We start from the raw sequence: 15710 nt of genomic DNA, 5'->3' as shown, positions 1-15710 counted from the left end.
GTCATCATATATCTCAATATTACCCATAATTTTGCAGCAACATGATCTAAACTAGTTGTAGCTGTGCCAGGTGTAAATCTATCAGCACATGGGGAACTCACCAGACTGCTTCAGGGTGTCTCAGTGGATAGATAGAGTTCTAGATTGGGGAGTTAAAGAAAAATGAGTTCAGATTCTACCTCAAACACTTACTGGTTGTATGATCCTAGGGAATTCACTTAATCTCTTTCAGCCTCAGTTTCCTCTTCTATAAAATGAGAGGTTAGACACAAGAGGTCTTGTTGCCAAGAATGCTGAATCCCTAAAGCACAAGATTCATCAAGTTTAACTCTGTATTTTTTTATTTCTGGCTAAATTTTGTCTTGCTGATTTTTGCAAGAGCTACATAAGGCTTTTTCATGTATATTTGTTTTCACGAGAGAGTGGTTTATCAATGATTTACTGTGTGCTAAATATTGTGAACTTAATTCTGCAATATGAGGAAAAGGGCAGGGTGGGGGTAGTGGGGAGAAAACTGGATTTGGAGCCAAAAAGATCTCTTTTCAAATTCTGGCTTTACTACTTACTATTAGAATGGCCTCACTTCACTTGTCTGAATCTCAGATTTCTTTTCCCTAAAATGAAAAAGGTTGAACTAAATTGTCTCTAAAATTCCTTCTATCTCTGAAACTCTATAGCCTAATCCTACAGTTTCAGGAGAGCTAGGTGATAAAATGGAAATCAGACGGTGGTGTGATCCTGGGCAAGTCATTTAAACCTGTTTGCCTCAGTTTCCTCATCTGTATAAGGAACTGCAGAAGGAAATGACAAACCATTGCAGTATTTTTCCCAAGAAAACCCCAAAAGTGGTCAGAAAAGAGTCAGATCCAACTTAAAATGACTAAACAACCACAACAATCCTACAGCTTAACTAAATGGAAAATCTATGGGGAATGATTATTATGTATGGTTCCTCTGTACCCTGAATGAACTTACATTTTCAATAAGGGAGAAAGGCACATTGTTAAAATTTCAAAAAAATAAAAAATATATAAATAAGTATACAAGTAGAACACTGGTTCCCAACCTGTGGACTTCTGCCCCCTGGGGGCCACTGGAGTTATTGTAAAGAATTTGCTAATTCATAGTAGACCCAACCATTTGAAAAATGACTCGGTATAATGAGTAAACATATTTTCTGTAAACTGAACAAAATATATATATATATATATGTATATACTAAACACGAATGCATATATTTATATACATATATATAATGTGGCATAATAATTTATGTCTGTATGTGCTTGATCAGAATTATTCAAACAAATCATTAGTGACCCCTCAATGAGAAATGGAAAAAAGGAAAAAGTCAATATTGAGTGTAATTAAATATAATGAAATTAATTAAATGTAATTTATGTGATTATAATCAAATTACAATTTCCCAAAAAAAGTTAATTGACATAACACATCACACTGAGAGGCCCAAAGAGCCATGAAACCACTTCCTCATGCAATGGTTGGTCTTCTTTAAAAGCAATGAAAGACATCAGCACAAGGGCAACACTAGCTTAGAATACAAATGCATTTGTAAAATATTGTGGAGGAGGATGGCAGAAGATTATGAGAAATATCACCTTTGAAAGCAGAATAAAGGTAGTGGAAGCAAAAACAAGCATATGGAAAGTTTGTATTTATGGGTCAAAATGGCAAAAAGGCAACAATAAATACAAAATGGAACAAATCTGTTACTTTATCTGAAATTATTTCTTTTCATCAATCCCTAGAATAGATCTATTTTTTTCTACTCAATTTACAATGTGGTAGGTACTCAAAAAGAGTAGAAATGGCACAAAGGAAGACAAAATCAGGAAGAATGGCTGGACACAGCAAATATACACTAAGTGCTTTATGTGGGATGCGATACAATCTTTAAAATGTTGAATGATCATTTTTGAAAATAGATCAGAAAGGGGAAAGTATAAAAAAAATTAAAGTGGGAAAATTACTGACTATAGCAATAAATGTATATCTACTTCCTCATATTCTGAAAGCTTTAAATGAATGATCTATGTTCACATCAAGGGTATCCTTGATGAAAATAAGACAGAGACAAGTAGTCTTTCACAAATAAATCTAAAGAATTCTACATTTTTAGAGTTTATAATATATGTGGGGAAAATGGGGAGCACAAGATCCAGGAGTATTTATTGTTTGATTACCAAAATGCATTTGACTTGGTAAAACAATATGAAGTTAAAGTCCTTCTACATGCATATGTTCAGATCACATATGATTTCATAAGTGCAAACATATTATTCAGCCCTTTGATTATCAACATCAAGTGAGACACAAAACAAGAAGAGATAGAATTTTCAAAAATGATTCCTGCGGTCATGGAAAATATCTTACAAGACTCCAAATAGAAGAAGGATTCTCTATTGATGGTAAGGGCATCCTGATGTTACTATTTATAGATGATATTGTTCTCATTAAACCTTAATCTTTTATATATTATGAAATAATATACAGAAATGTTTTCAAATCCACAAAATAAAATTATAGGATTGAAAAGGAATATTCTCCTGTCTAAATTCATGAATCCCCTAATATCTCTCTGGGAGTAATTAGACCTTAGATCATTACAGAACTTCTTTAATAAGATACATGATAATCTTTTAAAAATCTATTTGGCAAAAACAAATTGATGAAAAATGTCTCTTGTTCAGATTTTGACATTCCGGTGGATAGTTCATTGCATCAGCAAATCTGTACATATATTTAGCATAGGTATTGAAGATGGACAATAAGTTGGGCTCCCACATAAAAGTAAGTAAAGAGAAGGCTGGATTGCATTTGGAAAATTATGTGGTGCTTTTAATAATCTCAAGCTACTCACTGGCACAAAAACCCATCTTTTCAACACAAATGTTCTTTTGGCAATACGACATGTATATGAATCTTGGAACACCACTGCCTCTGAAGAACCAAAGTTGCAGGTGAACAAAGCTCAATAAAGATAAGTATGAGATAGACTGCTGGATAATTTCAGTGATGGCCTCCATTCAAGAAATGGTTGCCTCCATTAAGCTTCTCTCGAGTTCTTTTATTGACTTCTTAAGAACAAATATATTCATGCAATTTTGTTTTTTTTTAAATCAGTCAAAATTAAAACATGCCCTTAAAAGATAAGAAACAATAATTTGGTCAATCAAATAACTATTATTATTAACTTCAATCAACATATTCATTCTTTGTCATTTCACTCAATTTACTTAATAGCTCAGTTACCTATGTAACTCTTGGTTACAACAATCAGCTCATATTATGCCTAAAGGCATGATGACAGTCCCTAAATTCTATTTGGTACATTTTTCTAATGTTTTAGAGAGTTAATTCTAGAAAAAAAAAAGTTCTCAGTTCTATATCATTCACTTTGAGTCATCAATTAGGAAAATTCCTAAAATTTAGACAAAGGTCTCACTACCTAAATTTATATCTCTCTCTAGTTAATCTTCCTCTCTCTTTATGGCTGAGGCTAAATTCAGGTTATTGAAAATGTTTGAGTAACAAAGCAGCAGATTATAGTATAGTGTCTATATACTGACAGGTCCTGGCAAAGGATGGAAAGGTAAAAGCAGACCTTTTTTTTCAGAAATCCTCAGTTCCTGTGTATGAGTAAACTAGTGGCTTCAACTTGGGTTTTTTGCTTTGAGATTCCTATAGAGTGAATGACTTTTCTTAATCTCTCTCTCTCTCTGTCTCTGTCTCTCTGTCTCTATCTCTGCCTCTCTCTCTGTTTCTTTGTCTCTGTTACTCTGTCTCTCTTCCTCTCTCTCCCTTCCTCCCTTTTCTTCTCTCTACTACAGGTCAATCCTACTTCCACTAGTTGTCCTAGAGGTTTCAGTTCTTGGCTTAGCCCTCATAATCCCACTCCTTTTTACTTCCAGACTCAGGGAATTTCTTTGCTGATTCTGTGATAATTCTTCTCTTTTATATAAAGTTCTTAGGACTGATCAAATCTCTGATGCTGATTGATTTGAGGATCTGTAGAGGCCCTGTTCACACTGATTGATGATTTACTGATTTAATGGATGTCTGTTTTGTTTCCAGATCTTTGCTACCACAAAAAAGTAATACTATAAATATTCTGTTGTATATATGAACCTTTATTTTTCAGTGACCTTCCTAGAGCTAGCAACAGAATTTCTGGTTGAAAGAGAGGACATTTTAGCCACTTCATTTGCATAGTTCCAGACTGCTTTCCATAGCTGTTGTACTGATTTAGTCATACTTCCACCAAAATCATTAGTTAGCAGTCTTTCCAAACTCCTCCAATACATGCTATTCTCATCTTATGTCTTCGCTGCCAATTTACTGAGTATAAACCTCAGGGTTATGTTGATTGCCCTTCTTTTATTAGTTATTTGGCATATTCTTTCACATATGATTATTGTTAGTTAGCAACCTTTCTTTTGAGAAATGTTTATTCCTATAATAATGGGTAGGGGTTTTTTTGGCATTAAATGTAATTTTAAAAAAGTTTAGACAAAGAAGACTTAGACTTTTTTAAAAGTATACATGTGATTTGTAATACATGTATAATTCTGGAGGAAATGAAAAGGACTATTTTCAAGTATTTTAATGGTATATTTTTAATCAATGAATCGGCAACATTTGTAAAAATCTATTTTACTTTGGGGAGCCAAGTGGCACAGTGGATAGAGCATTAGTCCTTGAGTCAGCATGACTTGAGCTAAAATATCTCCTCAGATACTCACTAGCTACATGACCTTACCCAAGTCACTTAATTCAGACTGCCTCCAAAAACAAACAAAAAAAGTCTATTATTTATCAAGCACAGTAATAGAAGTTGGGTAAATAAAGATAAAGATCAGGTAGTCCTTGTCTTCAAGTTCACATTTTACAAGGGAGCTATCTCCAAAATGTTTAACTTTTAAAACTGTAACTAATTTTTCAAATTTGTACTGAAGAAGTTGAATACTTAAGTATATTTTATGGGTACATACACATTAAAAGATGTTAACAATGGCTCTCTGCCTTAATAGATAGTCTTAATGAGTTTCTGTGACCCAGAATAACTGACTTCATGGCCAGCTTTCTTGTGACAAGCCTTTCTTACCTTAACCAGGCTGGTTCTCAAAGATTCAAAGACTATGGGCTATGCTTAGAAGTCTTTACAAGTGTACAGGCTTACATTTAATTGGGATAGGGTCACCTCTTTCCCATGAAGAGGCACTGGAGATGGAACTAAGGTGCTCTAGATACTAAGAAATTTTTAAATGGTTCCTGTACAAATAATATAAAGATCTGGTATTACACAATTTTCATGGTGATACTAGTTTCAAAAATAAGAATATCATTATTAGTTAACTCTGTCCTTTACCATTATTATCAAATAATTGAACAAACTACCATTTGGTCCTATTATTTCACTGGAAAGAGGAACCCAATATTCATTCCCATTTCCAAATAACTCTCTTCTAAATAAATCAACCCTTTAGAAAATTCAGTCAGGTTACAAATGCAGTCACATAAAAATTGGAAGATATAAAAGCTAAGGTTTTTCATGGAACTATCAAATTAACTTGTTCAGATGTAGTATTCGTTATAATTAGACACACACATATATGATTTCTCATACACATACAGTATTTGCATTGAGACTGAATAACTGTTAGTTACTATGGAAACCTCAACTTTCATATTTCCTTGTTCTTCTTTCATTTAGTTTAATTTCCCCCCCCAAAAAAAAGTGGTTTATATTTTTCATTTTCCACACTGCATTAACATAAGGCTTATATTCAATGCCTTGGGTATTCCTCTTATTTTTCTTTCTGACAAGCCTGATATTTTAAATGAGTTCCCATATATGATGCAGATGCAGAAACATGTTTTCTATATTCTCAGACATGCTACTTAGAGCCATATGTTTTCCTTCATAGTTAGAAAAAGGGAAAAAGCAAAGAAAGAAGAGAAATCTCATTTTAAAATATATTTCAAAAATGAATTGTAGAAGTTTAAAACTTACCCTAAAATTCAGAAATAAAGAAAATGATTTTTGCCCAAATTCCATCTCAAAGAAAATGTAAGTGGAATAGTGATGAAAACTAACTAAATCTTTGTTTTTTTGGTTTGGGTTTTTTTTTTTAATTAGAACATGCAGATCATTGAGTCTCCCAGTCATCATCAGCTGAAACAAAACAGTGAGTCAGTGATAGGGCATTGAGTTTTATGATGGTTGGATTTGCATTTAAGGGTTCAAAGATATTTAACTTCCTTTCCCAAGTTTCACAAAATCTCCCAGTCTTCACTTGGCATATAGCCCATATCATTCAGCATCTGTGGATATACATTAAGCTCTCTGTCCCTCCAAAAGAAAGAGGCAGTTCCTATCAGTAGCAAGAGAATGCCACTTAGCTTATTATTTGCCAACATATCCTTTCTTTTTTCCATAGGAAAGCTGATGAATTAAGCTAAGGGTAGTAAAATATGGAGCACTGCGCTCATGGTTGTCCTAGATAAGACAATATATCTAGAATTGGAAAGGAATTTAGAGATCATTTGGTGCCCTCTCCTCCCATCATCTTACAGATGAGGAAACTGAAGCTCTAGAGAGGTTATGCTGACTTTTCTTTTTCTTTTTTTTTTTTTTAATTAATTTATTAATTTATTTATTTTATTTAATAGCCTTTTATTTACAGGATATATGCATGGGTAACTTTACTATGCTGACTTTTCAAAGTCAGAAAAGTATTATAGAAATACAGTCTAAGGATTCAAACCCAGGTCTTCTAACTATAAATCCATGATTGTTGTCCGAGTCACATTTCCCAGCTGAATGGAGGAATAGAACAGTAGAAATAGTGCTACACTTGAGAATCAGAAAATTTGGTTTCCAATCCTACCTTTGATATTGACTAGCTAAGTGATCATCAACCTGTTTGGGGGGGAAGTTGGAGTTAGTACATAAAATGGAGATAACTGTAGTACCAATTTTGAGGGTTCTAATGAAGCTCACCAGAAAAATGAAGTATATTCACCTGTAAATGAAGTACCATATTAGCATCAACTTTTATCAATAATTGATTATGGATTTCCCAAAGGTACAGATAAAAGACAAGAATTTCTACTGTCTCTTTAAATGTTTGGCGGTTGGAACAAGAATTTCAGTTATAAGGAACTCAAAAGAGACAGTCATTTTTGTTGCTCTTGGTGGTGGAAGGTTGTTTTGTTTTGGATTTTTTTGGTTAAGTGTAATCATCCTGCTAGCAGAGACAGCATATGGTTTACTGTTGCTATATTGTGCACATTTTATACTACCAATTTCAATGACACTTCCATTCTTATTTTCAGGTAAGTCAATTCCACAGAGCCTCTGGAGATTTATCAGAAAATACCTGGTTCCTCCCTTCCCCATCCTACTTGATAAGAGTTTTTCCATAGTCCTTACTGCTCCAAAATAATCCCTTCTATATTGTATGTATGTGCATATGTACAATGAACATTTTATGATTTTGTATTCATTTTTACAATTTAAAATTTTATTAATGTAATACAATCTTTACTCCTAACTATCCCACTCCCATGTATTCTGCAAACCAGTGACATTGACTTTCCTATACTTTTGATAGACAACTACTCCATCTTCCAACTCAATGCATTTTCTCTTTCTGTCCCATAACTGGAGCTCTCCATCCTCATCTCTGATTCTCAACTCTGCTGGCTTCCTTCAAGTTTGTGTCAAAATCCCATCTTTTGCAAGATGTCTTTCTAGATTTCTCTTAATGCCACCTTCCCTCTGTTGATCATTTCCTATTTGTCCTATATATCTTGTTTTCTTCTCATTTAGTGAATTCCTTGAGAGCAGGGATTGACTTTTATCTGTCTTTGCATCCCTGTTGCTTAGCTCAGCACCTGGTACTTAAGGTACTTAAAGGTACTTAAAGGTACTTAATAATTAAAGGTACTTAATAAATGCTTGGCCATTATTATCTATCCATCAGTATTATCTGACTTAAAATTATAATCTCTGAGGGCCAAGACCATGTAAATTCTTTTTGTTTCTGATAGGCAGAATGTGTGAAAGGAGGGGAAAAAATACTGAATCTAGAATCCCACAATCTAAGTTTGAATCTTTTACTACCAATATAATTCTTGAGTAAACCCTGTCTTTTTAATCTCTCTGGGTCCCAGTTCCTTCATCTGTAAAATGAAATGACCTTTAAAGTACCCTCCAGCTCTTTATCTATTCTTTATCTATATTTTCTTCACAAAAGTGAGCTGACATCACAGGCTGTGAATTTTTGTGTCTTTGGGCAGTGACCTCTCTCTTTCCTCATCTGCAAAACAAAGTGGTTAGAATTTATGATTTCAAATATTCCTTCCAGTTATGACCACAAAGTAGCATATACAAGCTGAAAACCCAAATATCTTTGGCTGATGAAATCAGCAATGGTAATCTGTTACCTCATCAGTGGGGGAACTGTCTCTGAAGGCAGCAGAATTCAGTCTTCTTATACTTTGTGACTCATTCATGTCTACCTGTAAATCCTTCATGGAGAGCCCATACAATGTGCCCAAGATCTTGCTATTGATCGCTTCACATTGTGTGGTTGCCAAAGGGACACAATACATGGTTTGTTCATTGGATAACATAGTTTATCCTTTGTTTGAATCATAATAAAATAATATTTGTAAAATACATTGCAAATCTTAAAACACTAGAGAAGATTAGCTATAATAATAATAATATAATTATCTAGCTACATGCCCTGCTTGCTCCATAATAATGTAAATAGCAAGAATTACATTGTACATTTGCAAAAGATTTTATACTTTTAAATATATATGTAATATATATATAGTTTGATAATTTTATTTTTTTCAGTTAATAAGGATTTATAATGTCAATCTTTACCTCCTACTCCTCTCTAGTGAGCAAAAAATAAAAAATAAAGCCTTTGATACAGAGCTGCATAGTCTGGCAAAAAGAATTTACATAATAAGCATATCTGAAAGAGTGTGTCTGTACTTTCAATTCATCACCTCTCATCCAGGAGGTGAGTGGATTGTTTCATCTTCATTCTTCCTCATTTATCATTGTGTTGATCAGAAATATTGTCAAATAATGCATCTCTCTCATTTTACAGATGAGGAAACTGAAGCACAAAGAGGTTAAATTACTTGTCCAAAGTGACACAAGTAGTAAGTAACAGAGCTTAGATTTGAACCAGGATTTTACAATTCCAAAATCCAGGTCAAAATACTTTTATAACATACCTTGAAAGGTGCTACATAATTTGTCACTGTCATCACTGCTGTATTTATGGTCTAGATACTACTTAACTTTGAAGACAGTTAAACCATTCAAATTTAGTTTGATTTCCCCTAGCCTCCAAGAATGGATTGCTATCACATCAAGAAATAATCTCCAACAATGATACAAGTGACTGCAAATAGAAATTTGGGGTGGAAACCTCTTTTCCTTTTCCAATAGAGACATGTTAACTACTGCAAATGAGATTCTATCCATTGCTGAGAGATGGAATTCTTCTGGATGGCAACGGTTGCTATAGCTATGCTACAGTGTCACTTGTGTTACAACCCCAGATTTGCATTTTGGCCATAACTTTCTAGAAAATTTTGCTTCTACCATTGAAACCTATTCACAGTCAGCTCAGAGGTGTAATTAAAAAAAACTAATGCTATATACCCCAGTTGTGTGTATTTGTTAATAACATCGCTTTTTTCTTCATAAACTCCTATGGAGGACATGACCAAGTTAATTCTGCCTACACCACAGAGAAGAATCCACTGCCTCAGTAACTACATCGGCCATTCTTACATTGCTTGACAGTTTCAAAATACTTGACCTGTACACAGAGTCCCATTTGATCATCAAAACAACCCTGGGAGTTAGATGCCACAAGTATTATGTATTGTCCCCATTTTCAGAAGAGGAAACTGAGATTGAAAAGAGGATAAATGACTAAGAGTTACCAAGGTAAGAAGTATCTGAGGCAAGTTTGGAATCCAGATCTTTCTGACAGTAAGTTCAACACCACACAAGTAGATCTTCTCCACAACACAAGAATGATTATCTGTAGACTTGAGAGACCTGATTAGGGCCCCTCTCTAGGACTCCTTCCTTTACAACTAAACAGCTCTACTTCGAACCACTTTCATTTTCTTAAGTAAGCAATTAATAGACATATTTGTAAGCATGTTTGCCTTTGGAGGGTGCATACTGAAATTTCAAATTTTCTATGTGGCTGATTTAGAGGTGAAAATAATTTCCAGTTTGAAGAAGAGCAGGAAAAAAATATTCACATTCAGAAGGTATTCTCCCTCTAAAAAAAAAAAAAGATTCTTATTTTATTTATGTATTTATTTGTGGTTCATGGACCCCTGTGGAAGTTTAGTGAAGCCTATGAACCTCTCCTCAGAATAATGGTATTTTAAAAAATACATAATTAATCATAATAACAATAGCTAACATTTATATATGTGTCATGAATTATAAGTGCTTTATAAATATTATTTCATTTGATTATTAATTGAACAAAATGCTACATTTCCTTAATGAAAATTAAGATGTAATTTTTTTCCAAGTTCAAGGACCCAGCACTATCCCCAATCCATTCATACATGCCTAAGGGAACTCCAAGTTAAAAAACCCTGCTCTGAGATAAGAAATTGATTGTCTTCACAATGAAGAAATATTTGAACAAGTAGGAGCCATGAAAAACATTGGCCTACATGCTTTCTTTTAATTCCTCCTGTCAGACTTGGGCTCTATGCTATAAGCGAGCAGGGAATACACCAAAATGTCCAAAGTTGGCAGTAGCCTGTAAAGAATTTCATTTCAATATGGTCATTTCAATGAATTTCAGTTCAATAAATGGCAAGTCTTGAAAAGGCAAAGAGGAAACATTTAGGAGAGACTCTCAATAATATATGTGTCCTTTGTCCCTCTTGCTCTCCCTATCTATGGTTTGGGAACCCAGGCCTTCCTTAGGGATCCATCTTGGAAATTAGTTTGCTTCTTGATTGGTTGACACAGTTTATTAAGGCTAAACCCTCAGATCATATTCTCCAAGATATACTTTGCCCTTTCTGTTTAATCTGCGGTTGTACTATTACTTTCCTGCCATCCCAGAACAGCATCAAGATGTGTGAATTAACCACATTTCGGATACCAATTTGAATTAGTGCTGTATCTCTAAACTTTTAGATTTCTTCCATGAAATGAACAACAAAAAAAAAATTGATCAAGATCTAGCCCATTGCAATTCCTACATTCAATAGCAAACTCCTCTTTAGAGGTAGGATGCCATATTAGATAGAACCTGAAAGTCAAGAAGATTTGGCTTCAAATCTTGTCCCTGACACAAAATGACTGTGACTCCTAAGCAGATCATTTATCTAGTCCACAATCTAGGTCATTTTCTTTTTTTTTTTAAAACAATATTTTTGGTTTCTTTTCCCAATAACATGTTAAAACAATTTCTAGCATTTTTTTAAAGAAAATTTTGAGTTTTAAATTTCTTTCTCCCCCCTCCCTGAGATGGTAAGCAATCTGAAATAGGTTATTCATGTGCAATCACGTGAAACATATTTCCATATTAGTCATTTTGTGGAAGAAAACTAGAACCAAAAAAAGAAAGGAAGAAAGAAAGTAAAAAATAGTATGTTTTAATCTGTATTCAGACTCCATCAGTGTAGGCATTTTTCAAAGACTACATAAGTTGCAAAGAAGACACTCACCTGCATTATGAGATGAAGTTTCCTCCTCTGGGAGTTCTCTATGCCAATAAAATCACAGGACCAGTCTGACTCTCTAATCACTTCAGATGAAAGATAATAAATCAGTATCTATGCTAAGGAAGGGAAAAGAGGAAAAGTCCACATATAAAACCTATGCATCCAAATTTTATTGAGATTTAGTGCTAGATACTCTGTATATTCAACACAAACCTCAGGAAGCGGAAAAAAGGGGTAGTGCAAGTCTCTAAGCCTGTGTCCACCACAATTAGAGGTAAGAGTGCTAGTAGCTTATCAAATAAGCTGCTCCCAGATCTCCACTTTGGAATTCATGGATTGATTTAAGGATTTAAACCTACTTCATTGGGCCCTAAAATATTACTATGTTCACAGCATCAGGCTACCCCAACTCTTAGCTACACATCCTCTACTAAGATTATCTTCCATCTACTTCATATATATCGTACATTACATAATTATTTGTCGTCTCTTTTATTAGAATAGTAATTCCGCCAAGGCAAGGCAAACAAAAGTTTTTGTTTCCCTTTGTATTCCCAGAGCTGACTTGGTACAGCACCTGGGCACATAAGGCACTATAACTGTTTTTTAACCAACTTTACTTGAAGACTTCATTCAGGTGAAGAGAAGTCCATATAGCTTCCAAAGAAATCCATTCCATTTATAGATAGTTCTAATTGTTAGGAAGGTTTTCCTTAACTTCAGACTCGGTCACTTCAGTCATAACAAAGTGTTGGTTTTTACCTATCTCTTTTATGCCCAGGGGTGTGATAAATGCCGCATTTTAATCTGTATTATAAACATTTCTCTATCACTTAAATGACAACAAAACACAGAGCAGACTTTTAAATTTAATCTGCAAAATTCACATTTTTTCTCCTTTACTTTCAAGTTTAGACAACCAAATAATTACATGGTTGGGCTCCTACAGGACAGGAACCGTCTTTTACCTTTTTCAACCTCAGTGCTTAGCACAGTGCCTGGCACATATCGGGAGCTTAAAAAACGTTTACTGACATTTTCTCCATCACTTTAATTCTAGGCTAACAACCAAATAATTATTACATTGTAGGCTCTTCGAAGGTGCCTCCTTTCACACCCCCAAAGTTTAGCACAGTGCCTAACAGATGCTTAATAAACGTTTACTTAGTGAGTGATTGAACCCAGATTTAGACGACATTTGCTGCCACTTAAGAGTTAAGCCACCATGACTGCACCAGCCTTCCGGGGAGGGCTCAGACCTGCCGCGATGTGACACCTGACGCAGAGGAGGCATTTGAGTCTAGCGCCGGGAAGGTCTTGCCCAGACTGAGCAGAAGAGCTGCCGGTGCGGGCGCAGGACCATTGTGAAGTGGCCTGGGCGTCACAGGGGCGCAGCTTACCCCCGGGGGTGGGGGTGGGGTCAGAGGCCTGACCGGGGCGTGACCGGGATTCATAAAGGACCTGCTGGACGGTCAGGAGGCTCCTCAGCGCCTCCGCCAGAACCCCCAGACGAGGCCAAGAGAGCAGCTCTGCAGAGGGCCGGGGTGCCGCCCGGGGGATGGAGGGCACGGGCCGCTTCTCGCCGCTGCCCCACCTGGATGTCTACGACCACGAGCCGCTGGGCCGGGAACCCACGCCGCTGTCCCTCGCGGGGCCCCACGGTAGCCCTGGAGGCTTCAAGGGCGAGGGCCAGATGCCGGGCAAAGACGTGGCCGGCCGGCCGGGCTGCCAGGCCACGGAGCGAGCCCGCGGGGCGGTGGCGGCGGCCGCTCAGCAGGCGCACCACCCCCCGACGCCGCAGCCGCAGCGGCGCCTCTTCCCCAACTCACCTCGGGAGAGCCGCAGTCTGACCGATGTGAGCCGGAGACCCCCGGACCGCGCGCGAAGGCAGCTGCCCCGTAGCCGCCGTCCCGACGACGACCGCGAGTCGGCCGCCAGGTCTTTGCGGCAGGGCAGGGCGGGTAGTTACACCTTGGCCTGGCAGCAGCCCCCGCCAGAGAGGCGGCCCCACTCGGGGAAAAAGGACACTCCGGCGCCCACCCCCCGCGGGGATTACACCTCCCCGCGTGGGACCCTGACTCTAGAGCGGGAACCCAGCGGAGACCAATGGGCCACGACCGTGCGCAGGAACATGGGTCACTGGGTCCCATCCTCTACCTCTTTGGAGAAGTCAGCCTTGCCCTCGAAAGAGCACAGAGTCCGAACCTCCTCCGGGGAGCTGCGTGGCAAGGCCATGAGCCCGCTGATGGAACGTGGCGCCCAGTACTCCCAAAGCCTGGAGAGTAACAAGGAGTCCGACTTGGAGCCCTTCCAAAACCTGAAGGACAAGCATTCGGAGGCCATGATCCCCGCCCGGGACAAGAAGATCGTCAACCTCATGCTAGAGCGGCTGAAGAAGGCCAGAAGGATACAGGAGCTGCAGCACCAGGCGGCGGAGGCCTGGGAAGAGGTGAAGCGCTGCAACCAGAGGTTCCAGATGATGATGGAGAGGGAGCGCCAGCAGCAGCTGTCACACAGCAAGGAGCAGTGGGAGCGGCAGAAAGAGGAGCGACGGGCCCGCCTCAGCAAGGAACAGCAGGAACGGCTGGAGACTTGGGAGAAGGAGATGGCCTTGAGAGACAGCAAGTGGAAGCGACAGGTCCAGGAACGGGAGAGCCAGCGCAGGGAGAAGTTGGAGAGGGGTCGGGAGCAAGCGGAGTACCGGAAGCATTGCCAGGAGCAGATGCTGAAAGAAAAGGAGGTGATGCAGAAGGACCTCCGGGAGCAGAACATTCAGCAGCTGCAGGAGAAGATGGTGCAGGCCTGCTACAAGAGGCAACTCAAGAACTTGGAAGGCAGGAAAAAACTTCAGGAGAACAACCTCGCTTCCTCAGCCAATCACCAGTTTCGGAAGGTCCTGCTAGACAGTCAGAACAAGGCCGAGGAAATCCTGAGGAGACTGTCCCTGGAGCAAAGATCTCAGAGATCCCAGGAGATCCACCAGCGCCTCATTGAGGAGAGACACAGAGAGCTGAAAGAAAAGGCCCAGAAAGAGGAGGAACATCTTTTGTTGGCCAAGTGGAGAGCTGAAGAGACAGATGAGCAGAAAAAATTGCATAAAAAAATGTTAGTGGAGCTGGGGGACCTGAAGATCCAGCAGGCTAGAGATAATGTGCACAAAAATATCAAAGACAAGGCAGACAGGATCAGGGAATTTAACTTTCTTCGGGAGAAAAACCACTACTTTCTAAAGCAGAAAGCTGACGAAGAGGCCAAGTGCCACATTGAAGGAATCAAAGAAGCCATCAAGAGGAAGGAACAGAAGATGAACCAGCTCTCCAGAGAGAAAGACGCTACTATTGAAGAATCCCGAAAGATTGCTCAAGCCTCTTTGCAGATGAGGGAGAAAGTGAAAGCCCTTCAAGTTTCCTTTGACCGCATGGCCTGGGAAGCTCAGCTTAGTGCGAGTCTGCATGGAGGGATTCACTGAGCCTTTAGCAAGAAAGACCTCACAATCTATATGCAAAAAAAGAAAAAAAAAAAGAGAGAGATGTGAAAATGTAACGCATTCATTTTATAATCTGCCTATAATCTGGCATTGATATAAAGTGGTTTTTAACCTCTATGATTTCCTTTCTTACATTCTACTTTAATTAGCTTTTTAAAGGTTGGGACAAAGGAGAATTTGGGGAAATTTAGCCTTATATTTTATATTTCCACAGTTTAGCCTCCCCTTATTTTTCCCACTTTTATTTCTAGATCTAGTCTCACATAAACCTTATTTCAAATAGAAAAACACTGATTAAGACTTCTCGTGTTTTCTGGTTGTCATTTCCTGCTTCCCTCTCATATTCATTTTCTCCCTTTCTACTTATTCCTTCCCAGCTGTCTACACAGCACACCTAGTTCTTAAAACTTAAAACCCATTCTTAAAATCACAAAGGAACAACACATCTTTCACT

At 37.9% G+C, this 15710-nt stretch overlaps 2 protein-coding genes and 1 long non-coding RNA gene across 4 annotated transcripts in view; 2 read left to right on the top strand and 1 right to left on the bottom strand.

Annotated features, from left to right (window-relative positions):
• The window catches only part of SUSD4 (sushi domain containing 4), a 253131-nt gene extending 240023 nt beyond the window's left edge, over window positions 1-13108 (bottom strand). The window contains exons 1-2 of one of the 2 annotated variants that reach the window (XM_031967069.1): window positions 13029-13108; window positions 11773-11885 (exon numbers count right to left, since the gene is read on the bottom strand). The gene's annotated coding sequence lies outside the window, so the exon portion shown is untranslated. The other variant, XM_031967070.1, reaches the window with a different exon arrangement.
• On the top strand, window positions 6977-9713 carry LOC100922132. Its single transcript, XR_001120952.3, has 3 exons — window positions 6977-7359; window positions 8941-9065; window positions 9156-9713. It is a non-coding gene; the product is annotated as an uncharacterized LOC100922132 (long non-coding RNA).
• Window positions 13109-13200: 92 nt separating the features above from the next.
• Window positions 13201-15373, top strand: CCDC185 (coiled-coil domain containing 185). The gene has a single exon (XM_003767736.3). The coding sequence runs from the start codon at window positions 13328-13330 to the stop codon at window positions 15236-15238; it is 1911 nt and encodes a 636-aa protein (XP_003767784.3). The 5' UTR covers window positions 13201-13327; the 3' UTR covers window positions 15239-15373.
• Window positions 15374-15710: the final 337 nt, after the last annotated feature.

This window comes from Sarcophilus harrisii, chromosome 4 (genome assembly GCF_902635505.1).
Source record: "Sarcophilus harrisii chromosome 4, mSarHar1.11, whole genome shotgun sequence".
Lineage (NCBI taxonomy): Eukaryota > Metazoa > Chordata > Mammalia > Dasyuromorphia > Dasyuridae > Sarcophilus > Sarcophilus harrisii.
Note: the sequence above shows the minus strand (reverse complement) of the source record. Positions and strands in the feature narration are given on the sequence as shown.

What these genes read in the sequence shown, in the direction of transcription:
- CCDC185 (XM_003767736.3), top strand. Translation starts at nt 13,328, where the DNA reads ATGGAGGGCACGGGCCGCTTCTCGCCGCTGCCCCACCTGGATGTCTAC.